The following is a 16,580-nucleotide window of genomic DNA, read 5'->3' as shown; positions in this document are numbered from 1 at the left end:
CTATTTTTTTCTGATTGTGGCCACAGGCAAAACTGAGGTACATGTATTACTGTTTTATTAGTAGCTGGATTTTAATAGTAGCTACATTTGTCATTTGTAAATAAACAACATGTATTATTTTGTGACTATATCTAGTGCTGCTTCCTATGCTTTATATAAATCACAGATAACACATTTCTTTTTTTTAAAGGAGCAACTAATTACTACAAACATTTCAGTTTCTCCTAAAACATGCTTTTTTTTTTTCCTTTCTTTTTCTTTAATCTAAAAAAAAACCCAAACAAAAAACACTCAACCCCCAAAAGAAGATGGACTTCTTTCTTCCTTTCACACATTTCTGGAAATTTACGTCTCTAGTTACAAGTGGCCTCATTTATCTCAGAGGAATAAAAAAAGAAGTGGGGCCAGTTTGAACTGATCCTTTGCTACTTTTACAGCTGTCATGGCCACTCACGTTTTTGTAAGCCACTGCTGTTGAAAAGCAGATCCCACACATGTGTAGGGGAAAGGATTAGTGCACTCAAGGATGCTTCTACGAGTTACTCCCAATTTTCTTTCTACATCCCCTGGAAATACTTCTCTTTGGTGATACATATCTAATTATCTAGTTACTGCTAAAATGGCTGCTTCTGCTTTTTATATTTTTTTTTCAATGTCTTTGTATTTCTTTCTCTTAGGAAACAGAGAGTCTTTCTAAAGTAAGAACATACCACAAAGCCCTTGGAAATGTGTGGTTTCCAAGATGCATGTATTTCAACTATGAAATAGTAAGAAGAAATAGAAGTATGGAGTAGCTTCAGCTCAGGACAGGTATATAAAGTTGTGAATGACAGGGAAGAGGCATTCAAAAAATGATTAGGCAACAGGTTAAAAAAAAAAATTAAAGAAATTTTATACAGTATGTGATTGGGATGTGGATCTTACTGCCATGATGTATTAAGAGGACCACAGTGATTGTAGAAAACTGTTTGGATAAATTAATCAGAGAAGGATCCGTTGAGGAGTATTGAACAGATAGATGCAGACAGAAAGTTGAGTGGTGAAATCCCTGAGGCAAACGGCAGCAGAAGCTGGCAGAGCACACTGATAGTAAACTCTAAATGTGTTGTTTTGTTTTCTTCTTTCCACAAGCCTGAACTGTTGACCATAGTCAGACAGAAGATACTGGACTAGATGAGACTTTTGATCTCACCCAGCACAGATGTTTTTGTTCTTTCTGTTATTTCCCTGCTTTCTTAATGCTGGTATATCAAGCCCAATGGGAATGTCACAAAGAAACCCACAGTTTATGGGCTAATGATGAAGCAGGTGGGATTAACCTCTGAACTGTATTCTGAATTAACTGGTTTCCCCTATCATTTATTAGCCTAACTACTCAAATGTACTGAAACAAAGTGTAAGTTTCTGGCTCCTTTCTGCAGGGGAAGGGTTGCTTTCAGATGACAAGGCTGGAAGGTGGAAATTATTTACAAGCTTTCTGGTCTGTAACAGAGCTGTACACCTGTGCTCAGCCTTTGGTTTGAGAGGATGCTTCATGACATACCCAGAAGAGGCAGGGGAAAGGACTGCAGCATTCTTACCTAGGCTAGAGCCAAATCAAACATCTCGTTTGGCCACCATCATGTATATAATTTCTTAAAAGTTCATCTGAGTGCTTTAAAAATAATGGCAAAGCTCTCAAACATGGAGATTTAAATAGTAAAAAGTTAACAGTTCTTTCTGTCTTAACAACTCCCTAAAATGAACTGTATCTGTGACTCGTTGTTCAACAGCTGGGGGAAAGCACTAGAGGGCTCCCCAGGACCATCGCTGGCACCAGGCTCCTGTTCCTCCAACAGAACACGGGGAATGATTTGGAATAGGAAGACCCAGTATATTAAATGTGGAGGTCCGTGTTGCCTGTCTTTTGTCAGTAATGATGTGAAGAATTCGTTTAAAGCTTTCATTTTTTGACACAGAACGTGGCTTAAATATATACATTTGTCTCTCGTGCATGTTGGATCCTGGTTGAGAAGACAAATTGTGTGATTCACATTATTATTTTCAGGTTCCTACCTGTTGCTTTGGAGTAGTGCATTTCCTCTATTTATTTTTTTTTTATTTAACTCTAATTCCTACTAGAGGTTGCATTGTTTTCAGTGGCACTGCACTGAATACTGTGTCACAGTAGGTACCTTCACAAGGAGTAAACCATTAAGCACCTGAGTTCTCTGAACTAGAAGAGTAATTTATATCACTGTTTACTAAAGGGTGAGGGCTTAAAGTAAATGACAATCAGTAAGGACTCTGTAGACATCCTTGTCTCTTTCCTCTTCCCTCCTCCTTTCCTAATTTAAGGTCACAGTCAGAAGTTGGTTTAAGAATTGAGTGTTTTTAGGAGTTGATCTTCCACTGTGGGATGATACAAATTCTATAGCAGATCCTAGATGAGATTCCTTTTACCGTGTAAGCTATCTGCTATAAATCTATCAAAAAGAGAGTGAAGTGAGCCCTAAAAGAGGAGTCATTTATTCCCTCTTCCCCTTCTCCAGCTATTCTAGAGTACATTTTCTTCTTCTGTGAATTAAATATGAAGAGGAAGATGCCCCACCCTTCCTTAAAAGATGCATCTCAAGGTTAAGATCTTTTTAGATCTTCTGGTAAGGTGTTCTACAAGTAGAGTCTCCCATTGCTAAAAAAAAAAAAAAAAGTCCTGCATTCTGTTGCCAAGAGTAAGACTGGAGCTGAGTAGTTTCACTGGTGTTGTAGGTAATTGGAGTCTTATCATTGCTTGCTTGTAACAGATTCTGTGATATAATTCTAAACTATTAATTGCTTCTATAGTTCTGTTTTTAGTTCAGCTTAATAGACAGGTAGTAGAATTTGAAGTTCTGGTAGGGAGCAACTGCTGCCTTACCTTGTTTTTTACATCATCTTTGCCTTAAAAATCCTGGGCATGGTGAATTTCAGTTGTCTGGTCTAACTTGTAAACAGTTTAATATACTTGATTTCCTCCTTGTTTAGGAGCATGGGGATGGATGGTGGCCTATATATTTGTTTATCATTCCCTCTAGGACTTTAAAACAGAGAATCCCAATGAAGTGCTAATATATTATCGTAGCAGAAGGGTTTTTAAAAAAATATTCTAAGCTCTGTCTGTGTCTTGTCCTTGGAGATCCCCCACTCCTGAGAGCCACTCCTGGCTTTTGTTCTTTTCAAGAAGAAATTTATAACAGTATTGCAACAATGGGGTAGCTTTTATAATGCATTTTATGTACAACTCCATTTAAAGGACTCAGGCATAAAACCGTTTTTGTAAGTTTTCTCTGTACTTTCTCCGTTGTGAAATTAAGACATTTATACATACTAAAATGTTGAACAATAAGGCCAAAAAAATTAACTCTTCTCGCTTGCTGTTGACTCAGAGGAACAAAACTAAGATATTCCTGAGTAGTCTTGAAAGTTCTATCTTAGTGTGTAAAAAAAAAAACCAACAAAACAACCAACAAATCCAACATTGGTTGCATTTTGTTTCGTGTCATTGTCTTTTATATCACTATGTGCTTTGGTTTTATTGCTATAAAACACATATTCACCCTCTCGAAAGTTGATCTAACTTTTGCTTTGTTTGCTGTAGAAATGACAGCTTGTGTTATTTTATGGATACGTATTTCCTTCTCTCCTGTAGCTGCTGTTAAGTAACTTAAAGTACGCTAAATTTGACTAGTGAAATGTTTGATAATCAGCTGTGGGTTAGTGTTTTCTAAGATTTGTAAAGCTGCCCTTCCTTCTGGCTACTTGCTGACTATTGAAATGGTGCTGTTGCACTGCAGATATAAATTAGATTTATTTTGGTTACAGTTCATAAATCATTATACACTAGTGAGAGTGTCTTCTCATTTTTTTTTTTCCTTTTTTTAAAACTTCTTACAAAAACTTTCTGTGGCGGGATGACATATGTGTATGTGTATTTTAGATTTTACATAGTTATTATTTATTTAGAAGTTACCTATTAAATAATTCTTGGTTAGTATTCATTGTTCATTTGCTGGTCTCATTTCAGTTTTATCTATGTGTGGGTTTTTTTTGTTCCTCAGAAGAAGAGAATTATATAATATACTTTACTTATTTTTAGTGTTCTTTGAAATTCTTGGACTACATTCGTGGACTAGCTTTCCAAAATTGGAGACTGGTGCAGATACTTAAATACTCTCCCTTTTTTTCATTAACACATTCTAACAAGTTCTTTAGTTGTTAGAGCAATTTGAAAATAAGTTACATAAAGGCGTACTTTTTTGAACTTTAATTTCCTTTCCTGTGTTGGTAGAACCTTTTCTAGTTCCTGTGTCCTGTAATAAAGAGTACAGTGGGCTCATTGTTGATGTACAAGTGAAAGAATTTAAAAAATCAGTGATTAATTAGGGTAATGCTTACCATTGAATCTGTGTTTTGCTGTTCAGTGTTTGTTTGCAACAGAGGATATTTGCTGACCTTTTAATAAAATTTGCAACCTCAAAAAATGTTGCAAAGACTTGGAACTTACTTTGTGCCCCTTTATATTTTACTAAATACACTACATTAGAGCTATTCTTTCATTCAGACCTTTGAATCAGTTATTGTGCATGCTAATGCCTCACCTTGCTTCCATATGATCAGAACAGAGAGAGAGGGAGAAAGAAAAGGTAGCAAGGATACAGTATGATTTATGTCTTGGAGGGAAAAAAAAGAGAGGAAAAGGAGAGAAGTTCCAAAATTTTAAATAAATAGATGAATGATACCTTTCCATGTGACCGATTTTAGTGCACACAGGGATCTTTCTTCTTTGCAAGTGTGGGGAATGATGGGCAGTAAGTAATTCAAGAACTTTACATCAGTATATTTTTGTCTTTTTTATTAAGTTTGATAAAACAAAATTATAATTATCAAATAAAGGAATCGTATTGTATGTACTCTCTTGAGTAAGAACTTTTTCCATTAGGCTTACCCATTAATTCACAGAAGGAGGAGAAAGGAGGAAAAGAAGGCACCACAAAGGAAGAAGGAGATAATATACTGTAGAATAGTTAGATAAGGAAAGGAAAAAATTACTTCTCTTTTGGGCTTTGTCTCATGCTCATTCTATTAGCTTTCTACTTTTAGCTTACCCAGTGAAAGGTATCTTACTATCTTTTCTGCTGGCTCTGCTGCAGAGGTTGTTACCAGTCAATGCAGAAAGATACTAACTTCTAAAAACTCTACAGCAATTCTTCCAGGAGTAATTTAGCCATACCAAGATAACATCACAGTAATTGCTTGAATTTGCAGCCTTTGTAATAGCCATAGTAAATGGGTGAGAATACTTTTTTATATACTAAATATTCTTCTTTGGTAAAGTGTTTGTGTTCTACATTAACTATTTCAACCTGTTAATTTAAAATATATTTTGCATTAAGGCTTGTCCAAATTCCAGCAGTTTAGACAAAATGTATTTAACATTGTAAACATGACCACATTTCTCATAAAACTAAATACATGTAAAAGTGGAATGTTTGCATAGTGTTTATATATGTATTTACAATTAGGATAAATTTTCCATTATTTACCTCACTGTTGAATTAGGAAGTCTTGGGTCACTGTAATAGCTTCTGTGTGGATGGGGTTGTAAAACCAAGTAATCTGAAAAAATAGTGTTCTTTCAGAGGCAGCTGTTTGCCTTATAAGCGCAGCTTTATGGTGGTACTCACTGGTGTTTGCAGTTGTGTTCCTGTGAAATATGCTGCAGTTCTAATGGATAGGTGCAAGCAGCAGAATTGTGGCCGTGAATTTTCAAACTCAATCTGGTTATAAAACAACTGAGCTACTGATATAAATGTCTCAATATTACACATTGTGCTTGCATCATTTTAGATGGGCTGTTTCTGGGAAGATTACCATATTATTTGTGCTTTGGAAAGAAGAAGGTGTACATATGCTATGAATTTGTGTATAAACAAAATGCATTTTCAATATATTGTTAGGGTTTTTTTGTAGATATGTTACAAAATAATGTTTTATATTCCACATCCTTATAGCATTTTTATAATAAAGCATCATACAAAGATCCTATTCAGATTTCCTTCTTTGTACAGATAGTTCTGTCCTTGAGAAGATGGGAGACAGTGATCGCAGATAGCAGATGTTAACCATATTCTTTAGTGCAGTAGTTGAAACTTTAGGTACGGTAGTGATAAAGACCATTAAAATTCCTCAATTGCATGATGTAGATTATAATTTATTTTAGAGTTCTAAATTTGGAAAAACATAGGAATGTCTTGAAAGTAAACCAGTTTTTTTGTTTGTTTTTTTCTTTATTATTATTTTAGAGACATATTACTATGTATCTCCTTTGGTTGGTGCCTTTTTTTTGGCTCTGACTCCAATGGGGATTGTCATAGCTGCCAAACACCCAGCTACCAGAACGGTTCTCCATTCAGGGTGGGAGCCTGTTATAACTGCCATGATTATAAGCAGGTAAGTCTGTTTGTCTTGCTTCGTCTTGATAGTCATCCTGTGGCTCTGTGTATCTTATTTAACATATGATTGTCCTTAAAGAAACATTTAAGGAGCCTCTAGAAAGTAGAATGTGAATAAACTTTAATCTTCCCAAAACGAGGAAGTTACAAAGTCAAGTCGCAGGTGGGAATGAGTGGGGGAGCCAGCAGTAGCCTGTGGCAACGACTGAGCAAAGTGTGCCATATCAGATGAAGGAAATGGTGAGCGATTCGTCTCCTGCAGTTTCCAATGAAGATCAAACACTGATCTAAGAGATAATTTAATCCAATGAAAGTTACGAATCTTAAAATCAGGGTGATTGGCTGAAATGCTGTGGTCTTTGTTATACAAGAATTCAATGTTAATATATAAATAACTGTAGCAATGTTAGTCTGTAGCTCAGAATGATGTAATGGGGTAGGGGCAAAAAAAGTTGTGGCTTGAGGATGTTCTAAGACAGATTGCTAAAAAATTTTTTAAATACTAATTAATGTACATGTTTGCCTTATTCTAAATCCCGTCCTTTGTTTTTCAGTATTGGTGGCCTTATTCTGGACACAACTGTATCTGATCCTAACTTAGTTGGAATTGTTGTTTATACCCCAGTAATTAATGGTAAGACTCTGACAGGATTGTGTGCTACTCTATATCAATTGATATACCTTGGTTTGAGAAAAGTCTATTACCCTAAATTTGTTATGCTAATTAGTATCTGGTATTTTAATTTCAAGTTTTGATTTTGATGTCAACAGTTGTTTATTTGAACACCTAAGGAGTGCTTCCTGGTCTTACTACAACCATTAAAACATGATAGGGAATGTGAGAAATAGGAACGTAAAGTATGCACTAAGACATTAAAACTGTAAATATTGAGGTAGTATATTCAAATATTAAATGATCAAATATTATGTTGAAACAGCTATGACTGAGGAAAATTTAGGTAAAATTTTATTTCAAAGGATTTTCTTATGAACATCCAAGGACAAATTTTCAAAACAGTAATTTACTGTTTACGTCTAATGTACATAGATACAAGAAGTAACAGGGATGCTACAGTCAAGTAAATAGATTTCTGAAGAAAAAATGTGTTGTTTTACATGCTTGGTATGCACTTTCCAGGTGTGTAAGACTGTAATTGTGAAAATTTGGTCCTATCTTCTAATGATAAAGGAAAATTTTATAAGAACATTTAATATCTTATTAGACTGATGCAGTTTGAAAATGCTTTTTTTTCCCTGCAGCATCACAGGGTTGATGCATATTTAGTTTGCAATAATTATAATCACCAGATCTGTTCCCACTGTATTGCTGCCTAGCTGTTCTTTTCCCCTTTTGTATTTCTCAATTTGATTTCTTACATTATTTTGCACTTTTATGTATCGTTGATTTTTAAGCCATTTCTCCAGTTACCAAGATGATTCTGACTTCTAATTTTTGGCTTACAAAGTGCTCTTCACTTAACTTGGCCTTTGTAAGTTCCATATGGGTATATTCAATTCTGTTTTCTAAGCTATCAATTAAATTATTTATGATCTCTTGTTTTGCACCTTGATAATAAAATGGTAATATGGATACTGAGTTTTAGATTTGAACTACATTGCCCTGATACAATTAATTTTCCAGAAGTTGGTAATGGAAATGTAACATGGGATAGCACTAAAACATTTTGATAAGCTTTACTACATTTGAGAGTTAGTATAGCTATCGCTGCGACCATTAGGCAAGCTGTCCAGTTAGAAGAGGAAATTGTTTTGTTTTGACAGAAGCGTGTTCTTGGCAAATTCATGTTAAGTCTTGTTTTACCACTTTCAGGTCTTCTAGATGCTTATAAATTTTCTTTTTAATAGTTTGTTCTAATACTTACATAGGAATATAAATTTCGCTGATATACAGATTCCCCAGATCATCCTTTTTGGCCCTGTTTTCCCCATTACAGCCCTCTGGTATTCTCTAACCTCCAAGATAATCAGTTTGCCAGAATGATCACTGATAATTCATGGATTGTTCATTTAGCTCTCTAAGGATGTACTAAATTTAACTTGCCCTCAGGCCCTTATACATATCCGTTTGTGATGAGATATCACCATTTTTATGAAGGCAGTAGACAAAAGGAACTGAGTGTTTCAATCTTCCGTAGAGTATATTGCTTGTTCTTCTCTTCCATTAAGGTCCTATATTTCCTTTCTTCTTTCATTAAGGTCCTATATTTCCTTTCTTCTTTTATTATGAAGCATTTTGGTGTTGCCACTTGTCTTCCTTGCTAACCATAAATTATTTTTTACACTTCAGCCTTTATGCTTCCATGCCTGTGCCTTGCCTTTATATTAATTTGAAATCACAGGTACTTGCAACTACCTTTTGTATGTTTTGATTTTGATTTCCAGGTAGATAAAGAGCAAGGCAGACATGTTGATCTCAAACTTTTTTTCTGCTTTGCATGTGTAACTTATGATACTCCTTTTTGGTAACCCCCTGGATTTGCTTCCTAAGAGAAGAGGATTGTTTTTTCTTTTGGGGCAGGTGTACCCAAACCACTACTCTTACCAGTGGTCCTGCTTTCCAAGATGACAACAAGCCAACAACTGTCTGTGGTTGCTTCTTACTGTTTCCCCATAGGCTTCTGTTTCTGCTCCAGTACAGTACCAGAATACTTCTGGATTTTCTCTATAGACTCAAGTATACTCTATAGACTCAGTTATTCTGGACTTGCTACCTACAATGGGTACAGGTCTTATGGATACATGCCTTTCTCAAGGCCTCATGCTCCTACCAGGTGTTGCAATGATGATGGTCTTTTACCCTGTAGCAGTTATGGACTGCTTTTGTAAGTGGAACTATGCTTCCTATTCAAGGTAATTTTCTTTCACAGAAATTGCCTGTGAAACCTGGATTGCCTGTGTGTTTACTTTTACCTTTTTAACATTTTTAGCTAATGATTGGACTTAAGTAAATAATTTTAATTGCTAAGAATGACAGCTTACTTTGCCTCTAGAGAAAAGGGTGAATGTTCCACTTTGTTTCTTACTTTCTAAGTTTATCAACAGAATTACGGCAATGTGCATACATTCTTTTGAACTATCTTTAGAGAAAAAGAAATAGCCAAAAGCTGTGTATAGCCCTGGATGATTAGCTGACAGGCCAAAAGATCCCTGAAGAATTAGGCAGATGGAAGAGAGGGAAAACTGGGGTTATTGGAGCAGGCAGGGGGAGAGAGTCCTTCAAGAAGGCAGGGACAGCAAGAGGCATGCTCGTAGCTGTGGCAGTCCCACAGTGGTCCTGTGGTGATGATTCCTGTGATGACTGTGCAACCTGCATTCAAGAAGTTGCTTTTTCGTAAGAAGTTTTGTGTTCTATACTGTTCTTAGCCTTTGTCGTCTGCCCCCTGGACTACTATGCAGTGCCTGAGAATGTTATTTTCTGAGCCACACTAGGTGCCTTACTCCGTTGTTCATCTGGATTTTTCATGCTTAGCTCCCTCTTTTCTTGTTATGCTTAACGCAGTCTTTTCCCAGCTCTCAAAGTTTAAACTTCTTCAGTGACTAGCAATGGACCATCAGCAAGTTGTTTATAGTCCTGTGTCCGTGTTTTCAGGACCTTTGCTATTATCCCAGACTTAAACTCTACATTGTAAGAAGAGAAACCTCATAGCAAGCTCCATTTTGGGGCTCATAACAAGCTCACAAAAAGCCTGATAGGCCAAGACTAGAGTCTTGCTATGGTAGCATGAGGTAAAGTTAGCCTAAGGCCCATGGCTGTTACTACCAGTAGTGATAATGCTTTTGCAGCACCACTGGACAACAGAAGGACTAAGGAATTCTAGTTTTCCTTCATCCACGAAAGAGCAGAGGGGAGTAATGTGCAAGCGTTGTATGTGCATGTGCTAACCCCCTCAACTTTCAGAATTCTAAGCATTTCTGTTGGAAAAATATAGATAAAATGTTCTGTGTAGGGGATGCAGAGTGGGCCTGTTTTATGGTACACCTCCTCGAAAAGGAAATTGTAGGTAGGTGTTTTTTTTGATTGCTGTTAGATTAGCCTCTCCTGGGTTTCATAATTCTACTGGCACCTTTTGATATTGCTGGTCATATAGTGTAGTAAATGGGGGTTTAGGAAATCTTTCAGTTAAAAAAGCACATCTGTTGTCACTCATTTACTGACATAAAAGGTGTGCTAGACCACTTAACAGATGGCTTTTTTAAATATTACTGTTGCAAAAAGCTTTTTCTACCAGTGCTTTCCTGGCTTTGGAATTCTTATTGTAAGCCTAAGTAGCGAAAGGAGCTGAGGGTTTTCCCCTCAAAATGCTTTTCAGATGCCTTTTCCTTTCTCTTACCTCAAAGTTTGTTGCTCCTATGACAGAGAAAACCTGAAAGAAACCAGGGAAACCTGGAAGAGATATTGTAACCTATTAGGATTGTGTCCAGCCAAAATTTGAGTACAGTGTAAATTTGTCCAGGATTTCACGCTATCAGTGTTTTTTCAGGGCCAGTTGCCATACCTTGAAATCCTCAACAGTATGCACTGCAAAGTTGCCAGGTGTTAGGCTTCCTGTGTGTGCCATTAAGTAGCTTTTAACCTGGTCCTGTCTAGATGGTTTGCATATTCTTAGATGTGAGACAAGTTACTTTCATCACATATGTTAAGGTGTGGAGTCATAAATCTTTTGGTTTAAGAAATATTGGTCTGGGATTTGAGCAGCCTCAAAGGTTCCTACCTCTATTAACAATAAGTGCAAATATTTGCGAAGAATATTAAAATAGTTCTTAAGCAGACAGACATTTGTAGTCAGCTTTACTGCTAGTGGCCAGAAGCATTTCACAACTGCTTTTCCATTTTTCCCGTTAAACACATTTCTTGAGATGAATAATTATTTAGAATTCTATGGTTGGTTGGGTTAAATTGTAACTCTGCTTTTTAAAAATAAATAAATTGTGTTGTGGATTCAGCCATTGTGGTACTTACAAACTACTTGAGCTTTAGATGTCTGTGTTTGATGTTCTGAAGTTCTGAATAAAATAACTAAGCCCAAGTGTGTCAGTGCTTCAGCCTAGATACTCAAGTTGATCTTTATGTTTTCTAATGGATGAGATGGTTAAAACTTGCAAATCCTCTTATAGCATCACAGCGTGTTGAATTTGGCTCGGGAATTGCAATTTGCAAGTAACCGAGTTCCTTTTGTGAAGAAAAAAAGATAATGCCTTAAACAATTATATGCTTCTGAATATGCAGCAGAAATGAACTAAGGTGCAGTTACCAGATAGAGCCACTTTCCTCTCCATTTTCATTGTATGCTTAGACAAAACATTGTGAGGTATCTTCTAAGTATTTGCATTTCAGGAGTTACTGTGTAATAACCAACATGTTGGTACACTTTACCCCATTTTTATGCATCTTGTAGAATAGGAAGTTCTGCAAATTAGTTCTGCAAAACACCTGAAAAACAATAATGTTTTGCAGGCTTTGTGTAGAAAAACTTGCCTTTGCAGATGGTTGGAAGCAATACTCTTTTAAGGGTAACACAAACCTGTTGTAAGATTCTTACTCTTTGGCTGTACATATTGTAAGAGTATTTCATATCTGGAGGGAATAAATGTAGATTAAGGAATATGAGAAACCCATATGAGAAAATTTAACACAAAACTTACTGAATGTCTGTTGTCAGAGATGAAAGTTAAGCTTATGTAATATATTTCCCAAACCATACCTTTTTTATCTATTAGTAGGACAAATTGAATGACATACTTTCGGGTTTTTCAGAGAGCTTTTGCTGTAAATTGTTTTGGAGAATATGGAAAGAAAATACCAGAAACCATTCCTCCTCAAAAAAAAAAAAAAAAAAAGGCATTTTTAATAACTACGTATTTTAATCTCTTATAGCATAGTTATACTATCAGCTTTCACACAACAGAGTAGTGCTTTGGTTAGAAGATAACCATTGTCTCAGACAGCTGAGTGTATGAAATTTGCCTCTGTAAATTACAAGGGAAAACATTAGTGTATCTCTATGGTAGTAGAACAATTTGGCTGGGTAGGAAATTAATTTTTCTGCATCCTGAATTGGAAAGAATGTGACAGTCTCAGAAGGCACCTGTACTGTATGAGAACTTTATAATTCGGTCTTTATTTTGGCATGAAAAGGAGGAGGGTTTTGATTTTGGATATCTACTTCTGATGTGTTGTTGGGTGATAGTTTTATTACTTTTTAGTTGCTAACGTGTACATGTAAATGTGCATATTCTATGCCATTATAAATGTGTGTTCTTTCTTTTAAGTCCTACTTGTAAATATTTTAGAAGATCTCAGTAATCATTAGTTTTCACAACACAATTATATCCAGAATATTTTTGGGTTTTGACAGTCAAGGAATTATTTTTTATTAGGCATAGGAAAGAAATTATTTATGAGTCAAATCAAACATAAAATATAATAATTTGCATGTATAATGTTGTCTCAAAGACTTCTCTTAAAAACATCTGTAAAGGAAAAGCTAATAATTCCCAACTGTTTTCCCCCAAACATTTTTAAGCATTAAAAGAAATGCTACAAAGTAAAAGGGAAGATAGAAGAAATATGGATTAAAAAAACAACATAAAAAGGTAGCTAGTTAACCTAGGCTTCTAATCTAAGTGTTTCACTTGCATAAAACGTGATCTTTGAAGTTAGTGGTAGAGCCGTCGGAGCAAAAATTGATCTTGAATTTTCTGAAAGATAATACAGTTATTAAAAAATTTAGAGATTTTGGTCACTATTGTAGCTGAGGTTCTTTTCCTTCCTTTTCGTTTAATTTTTATAATACGAATGACAGCCAAAAGCAAGTTGTTGAAGTCTAAAAAGAATGATTAGCAAAACTGACTAGTTTGAACTATGGATTGTGCTCAGGAGTGCACAAAAGTGAGAATCTTCTTGCCTTCCCTCTTTTGACAGATTTACAAGCAAAAGTTTGGGAATTGTGTTGGCCTAATTCTCCCCTTACCTGGATATTAATTGATTTTGGTCCCATTGCACAAGCTGTACTGTAGGTGCTTGGGAATGATATCGTGTTCTGTGTCTGATTAACCTCTCCCCATAGAACTGGATTTCTAAAAATCTTTGATCTCAATGAATTGGTATGTATATGGTTTGCCCATTCTTACACTATTATTTTTGTGCCCCATCTTTATAGTCTCGTGAACAGTTATGGCACTGGTCATTAAAGCTGAGCATGTAGGCTTTATCTTGAGCTCTTGTGCTTCATAGGAGGCAGTTTTCTGCAGGAACCCTTCTTCATTTTTACATATTTAAGAAAAAGGAAAAAAAAAGGAAGAATGAGATGGGGATGTACAGGAGAGGAGGTGACTGTACAAGTGAGGTAGTTGAGTACTGCTTTGGAAAATTGCTCTTGCCTATTGTACAGTTCTCCCCTGGTGCTAAGCAAGTACCTTATACCAGATCTTTTTACTGATTAGTAATAACTTAATTCTTCTCTTTTTCTGGATTCGCTGATTAGAGATGCTGTATCTGAGCTGCAGAAATATTAAACAATCATTGGTACAAATGAAATCATTGAGAAATCTGCTTTAAATTTTGGAAAAAAACCCACTTAAATATTTTACATTGGGTATCCAAAACTGAAAAATGCTCTTTGCAGATAGTACAAAAATATCACTTCACAGGTATGTTTTAAAAATAAATACATTAATGTTTGTAAAGCATTCAGTTTTATAGCGACAAGCACCACTGAAAGCAGAAAAGGAAACTAGTAAGGCTCTATTCAGTTCAAGCTTTGAATAGTGAATACTAAATAAGACTATCAGGCATTCATTATATGCTAAGGATAAAGCAAAATATCAGTGATGTTTATTTAGGCAATATTTTATGGCATTGAATTAGAGGTCTTAGAGGAAGAATAGTAGTCATATTATTTGACTGCATCATAATTTATACCAATTCTACCCAAGCAGCATTTACAGATAGGTTACTAAACAACCTAGAGGGCTGCATTTACTATGAACTTTGGCTTTCTAACACCTTGATTCTGTGTGCCTGGCCTTCTGCAGATAAACTAAAACCCTGAGCCAGGGGTTCTCAACAGTGTCTGAAAGACGGCGAGCTACCTTGGAAAATCACAGGAAGACCAAGTACCTTGTCTGCTCAAGATTCAAAATCTAGAGTCCTTAACTAAGATTAGATGGATACATCTGTTCTCCAAAAGCAATAAGCAAGTAGCGCTTGCCCTGTTCGTTTGAAAGACAGCTGAATTAGAGTTGGGAGGAAGATGTGGCTTTATTTAATTTTTTATAAAATCACAAAAGCATTAAGGTTAGAAGTGACCTTTTGAGATCTAGTCCAGCGCCCTGCTTGAGCAGAGTCTGCTAGAGCAGATCGTCCACTACTGTGTCCAGTAGGGTTTTGAATATCTCCACAGATGGAGTCTCCATAATCTCTCCGGGCAACCTGTTCCAGTGTTTGACCACCCTCATCATAAAAAAAAGTGGGGGTTTTTGTGTTCAGATGGAGTATCTTGCATTTCAATTTTTTCTCATTGCCTCTTATCCTGTCAGTGGGTACTACTGAGAAAAGTCTGGCTCCCATGTCATCATCCCTCACCTCAGGTATTTATACACATTGATAAGATCCTCCTGAGCCTTCTCTTCTCCAGGCTGGACAGTCACAGCTCTCATCCTCTTCTCATATAAAAGATGCTGCAGTCCCTGTGTTGAACTCACTCCAGTAAGTCCATTTCTTGTACTGGGGAGCTCAGAAATGGATGTGGTACTCCAGCGGCCTCACCAGTGCAGAGTACAGAGGAAGCATCACCTCTCTTGGCCTGCTGGTGATGCTTTTCTTAATGCAGCCCAGGGTGCTGTTGACCTTTGCTGTGAAGGTGGATTGCTTTGTCAGCTTCTTGTCCTCTAGGACTCCCATGTCCGTCTCTGCAGATCTGCTTTCCAGATGGTCATCTGCCAGCCTGTACTGGTGCATGGGGTTATTCCTACTCAGATGCAGAACTTTGCCTTTGCTTTTGTTGAACTTCATTAAATTCCTCTTGACCCAATTCTCCAGCCTGTCCAGTACCCTCTGAATGACAGTACAACCCTCTGGTTTATCAGCCACTCCTCCCAGTTTTCCCTGGAAAATGTTATCCTGTTTATCAAAACATGCAGTATAACAAGGAAAAAACAGCCTGGTGAGTTACCCAGAGCGTTGAATGGTCTCAGACTAGTCTGCGTCAGCAACACTCCCCAGCTTCCCTTAACTTGTGGTTTTTTATCTGTAATGAGGGTTATGAGACACAGATTTGCTTTGAAATATTCTTTAAGATGCATTGATGTAAAGTACTTTTAATGTGGTTTTCTGAATAGCGTGGTTACTTCTATTATTAGAAAAAAGTCCTTTTTCCAGATAATGATTAGTAGAATCACGCCCATAGGCCTGTTCACAAATACATGACATGATTTTGGCTCTAATTTGCATGCAGTCTTCTGTGCTTGTTAGACAAAAAAGAACTGTGATAACAATTTTCAGACGTATTCTTGCTTAGCCCTTAACTGGCTCAATGAAATGATGAGATTTTCAACTTTCATTTAATATTGTAAGTCAGCATGACACCCCTCATACTTCAGCAGACAGCGTCTTTTCTGCTTATTGACAAAGTAGCACTCTCAAACTTTAACACATCTGCTGTTCTGAGGGGAACGCAGTAACAGTTGCAGGATATTGCTTTTGAAAGAAATTATTTTCCTCTGTGTTGTAGTTCTCATGAGAATGAAAAGAAGCTAACAAAGTTAGTCTTTATAATAAAGTATTCCCTGTGATGACTACAATACTGTTTCCGAGGAAGAAAATTTCTGACTTAAATGTTTATAGGAACAGTCCTTGTATATACCTACAGAGATTTTCATAATATGAGCAGCTACTGAGCACATGACCACCTTATGCATTCAGAAGATGCTGAGAAGCTATCAATTTTGTGTCTTGACATCTTGTCAACCTATGCAGTTCTACCTGTTTTTTGTTTCTTGCTGGGATCTGATTAATCTGATACTGCCGAGATAACTTCACATACACAGTAACTGCTGTTACAAAACAAACTGAGTATCTCTGTACATAGT

General features: G+C 36.3%; 1 protein-coding gene across 2 annotated transcripts in view; it reads left to right on the top strand.

Moving 5' to 3' along the window:
* SLC41A2 (solute carrier family 41 member 2) overlaps positions 1 to 16,580 on the top strand; it is a 46,447-nt gene that overhangs the window by 15,359 nt on the left and 14,508 nt on the right. For both annotated transcript variants that reach the window (XM_009947897.2, XM_086468353.1), the window contains exons 6-7: positions 6,321 to 6,468; positions 7,025 to 7,104. In XM_009947897.2, the coding sequence (XP_009946199.1) occupies positions 6,321 to 6,468; positions 7,025 to 7,104 (228 nt within the window). The remainder of the gene's footprint in view (positions 1 to 6,320; positions 6,469 to 7,024; positions 7,105 to 16,580) is intronic.

The sequence above is a fragment of the Leptosomus discolor genome, chromosome 1, assembly GCF_034619465.1.
Source record: "Leptosomus discolor isolate bLepDis1 chromosome 1, bLepDis1.hap2, whole genome shotgun sequence".
In the NCBI taxonomy this organism is placed as follows: Eukaryota; Metazoa; Chordata; class Aves; order Leptosomiformes; family Leptosomidae; genus Leptosomus; species Leptosomus discolor.
Note: the sequence above shows the minus strand (reverse complement) of the source record. Positions and strands in the feature narration are given on the sequence as shown.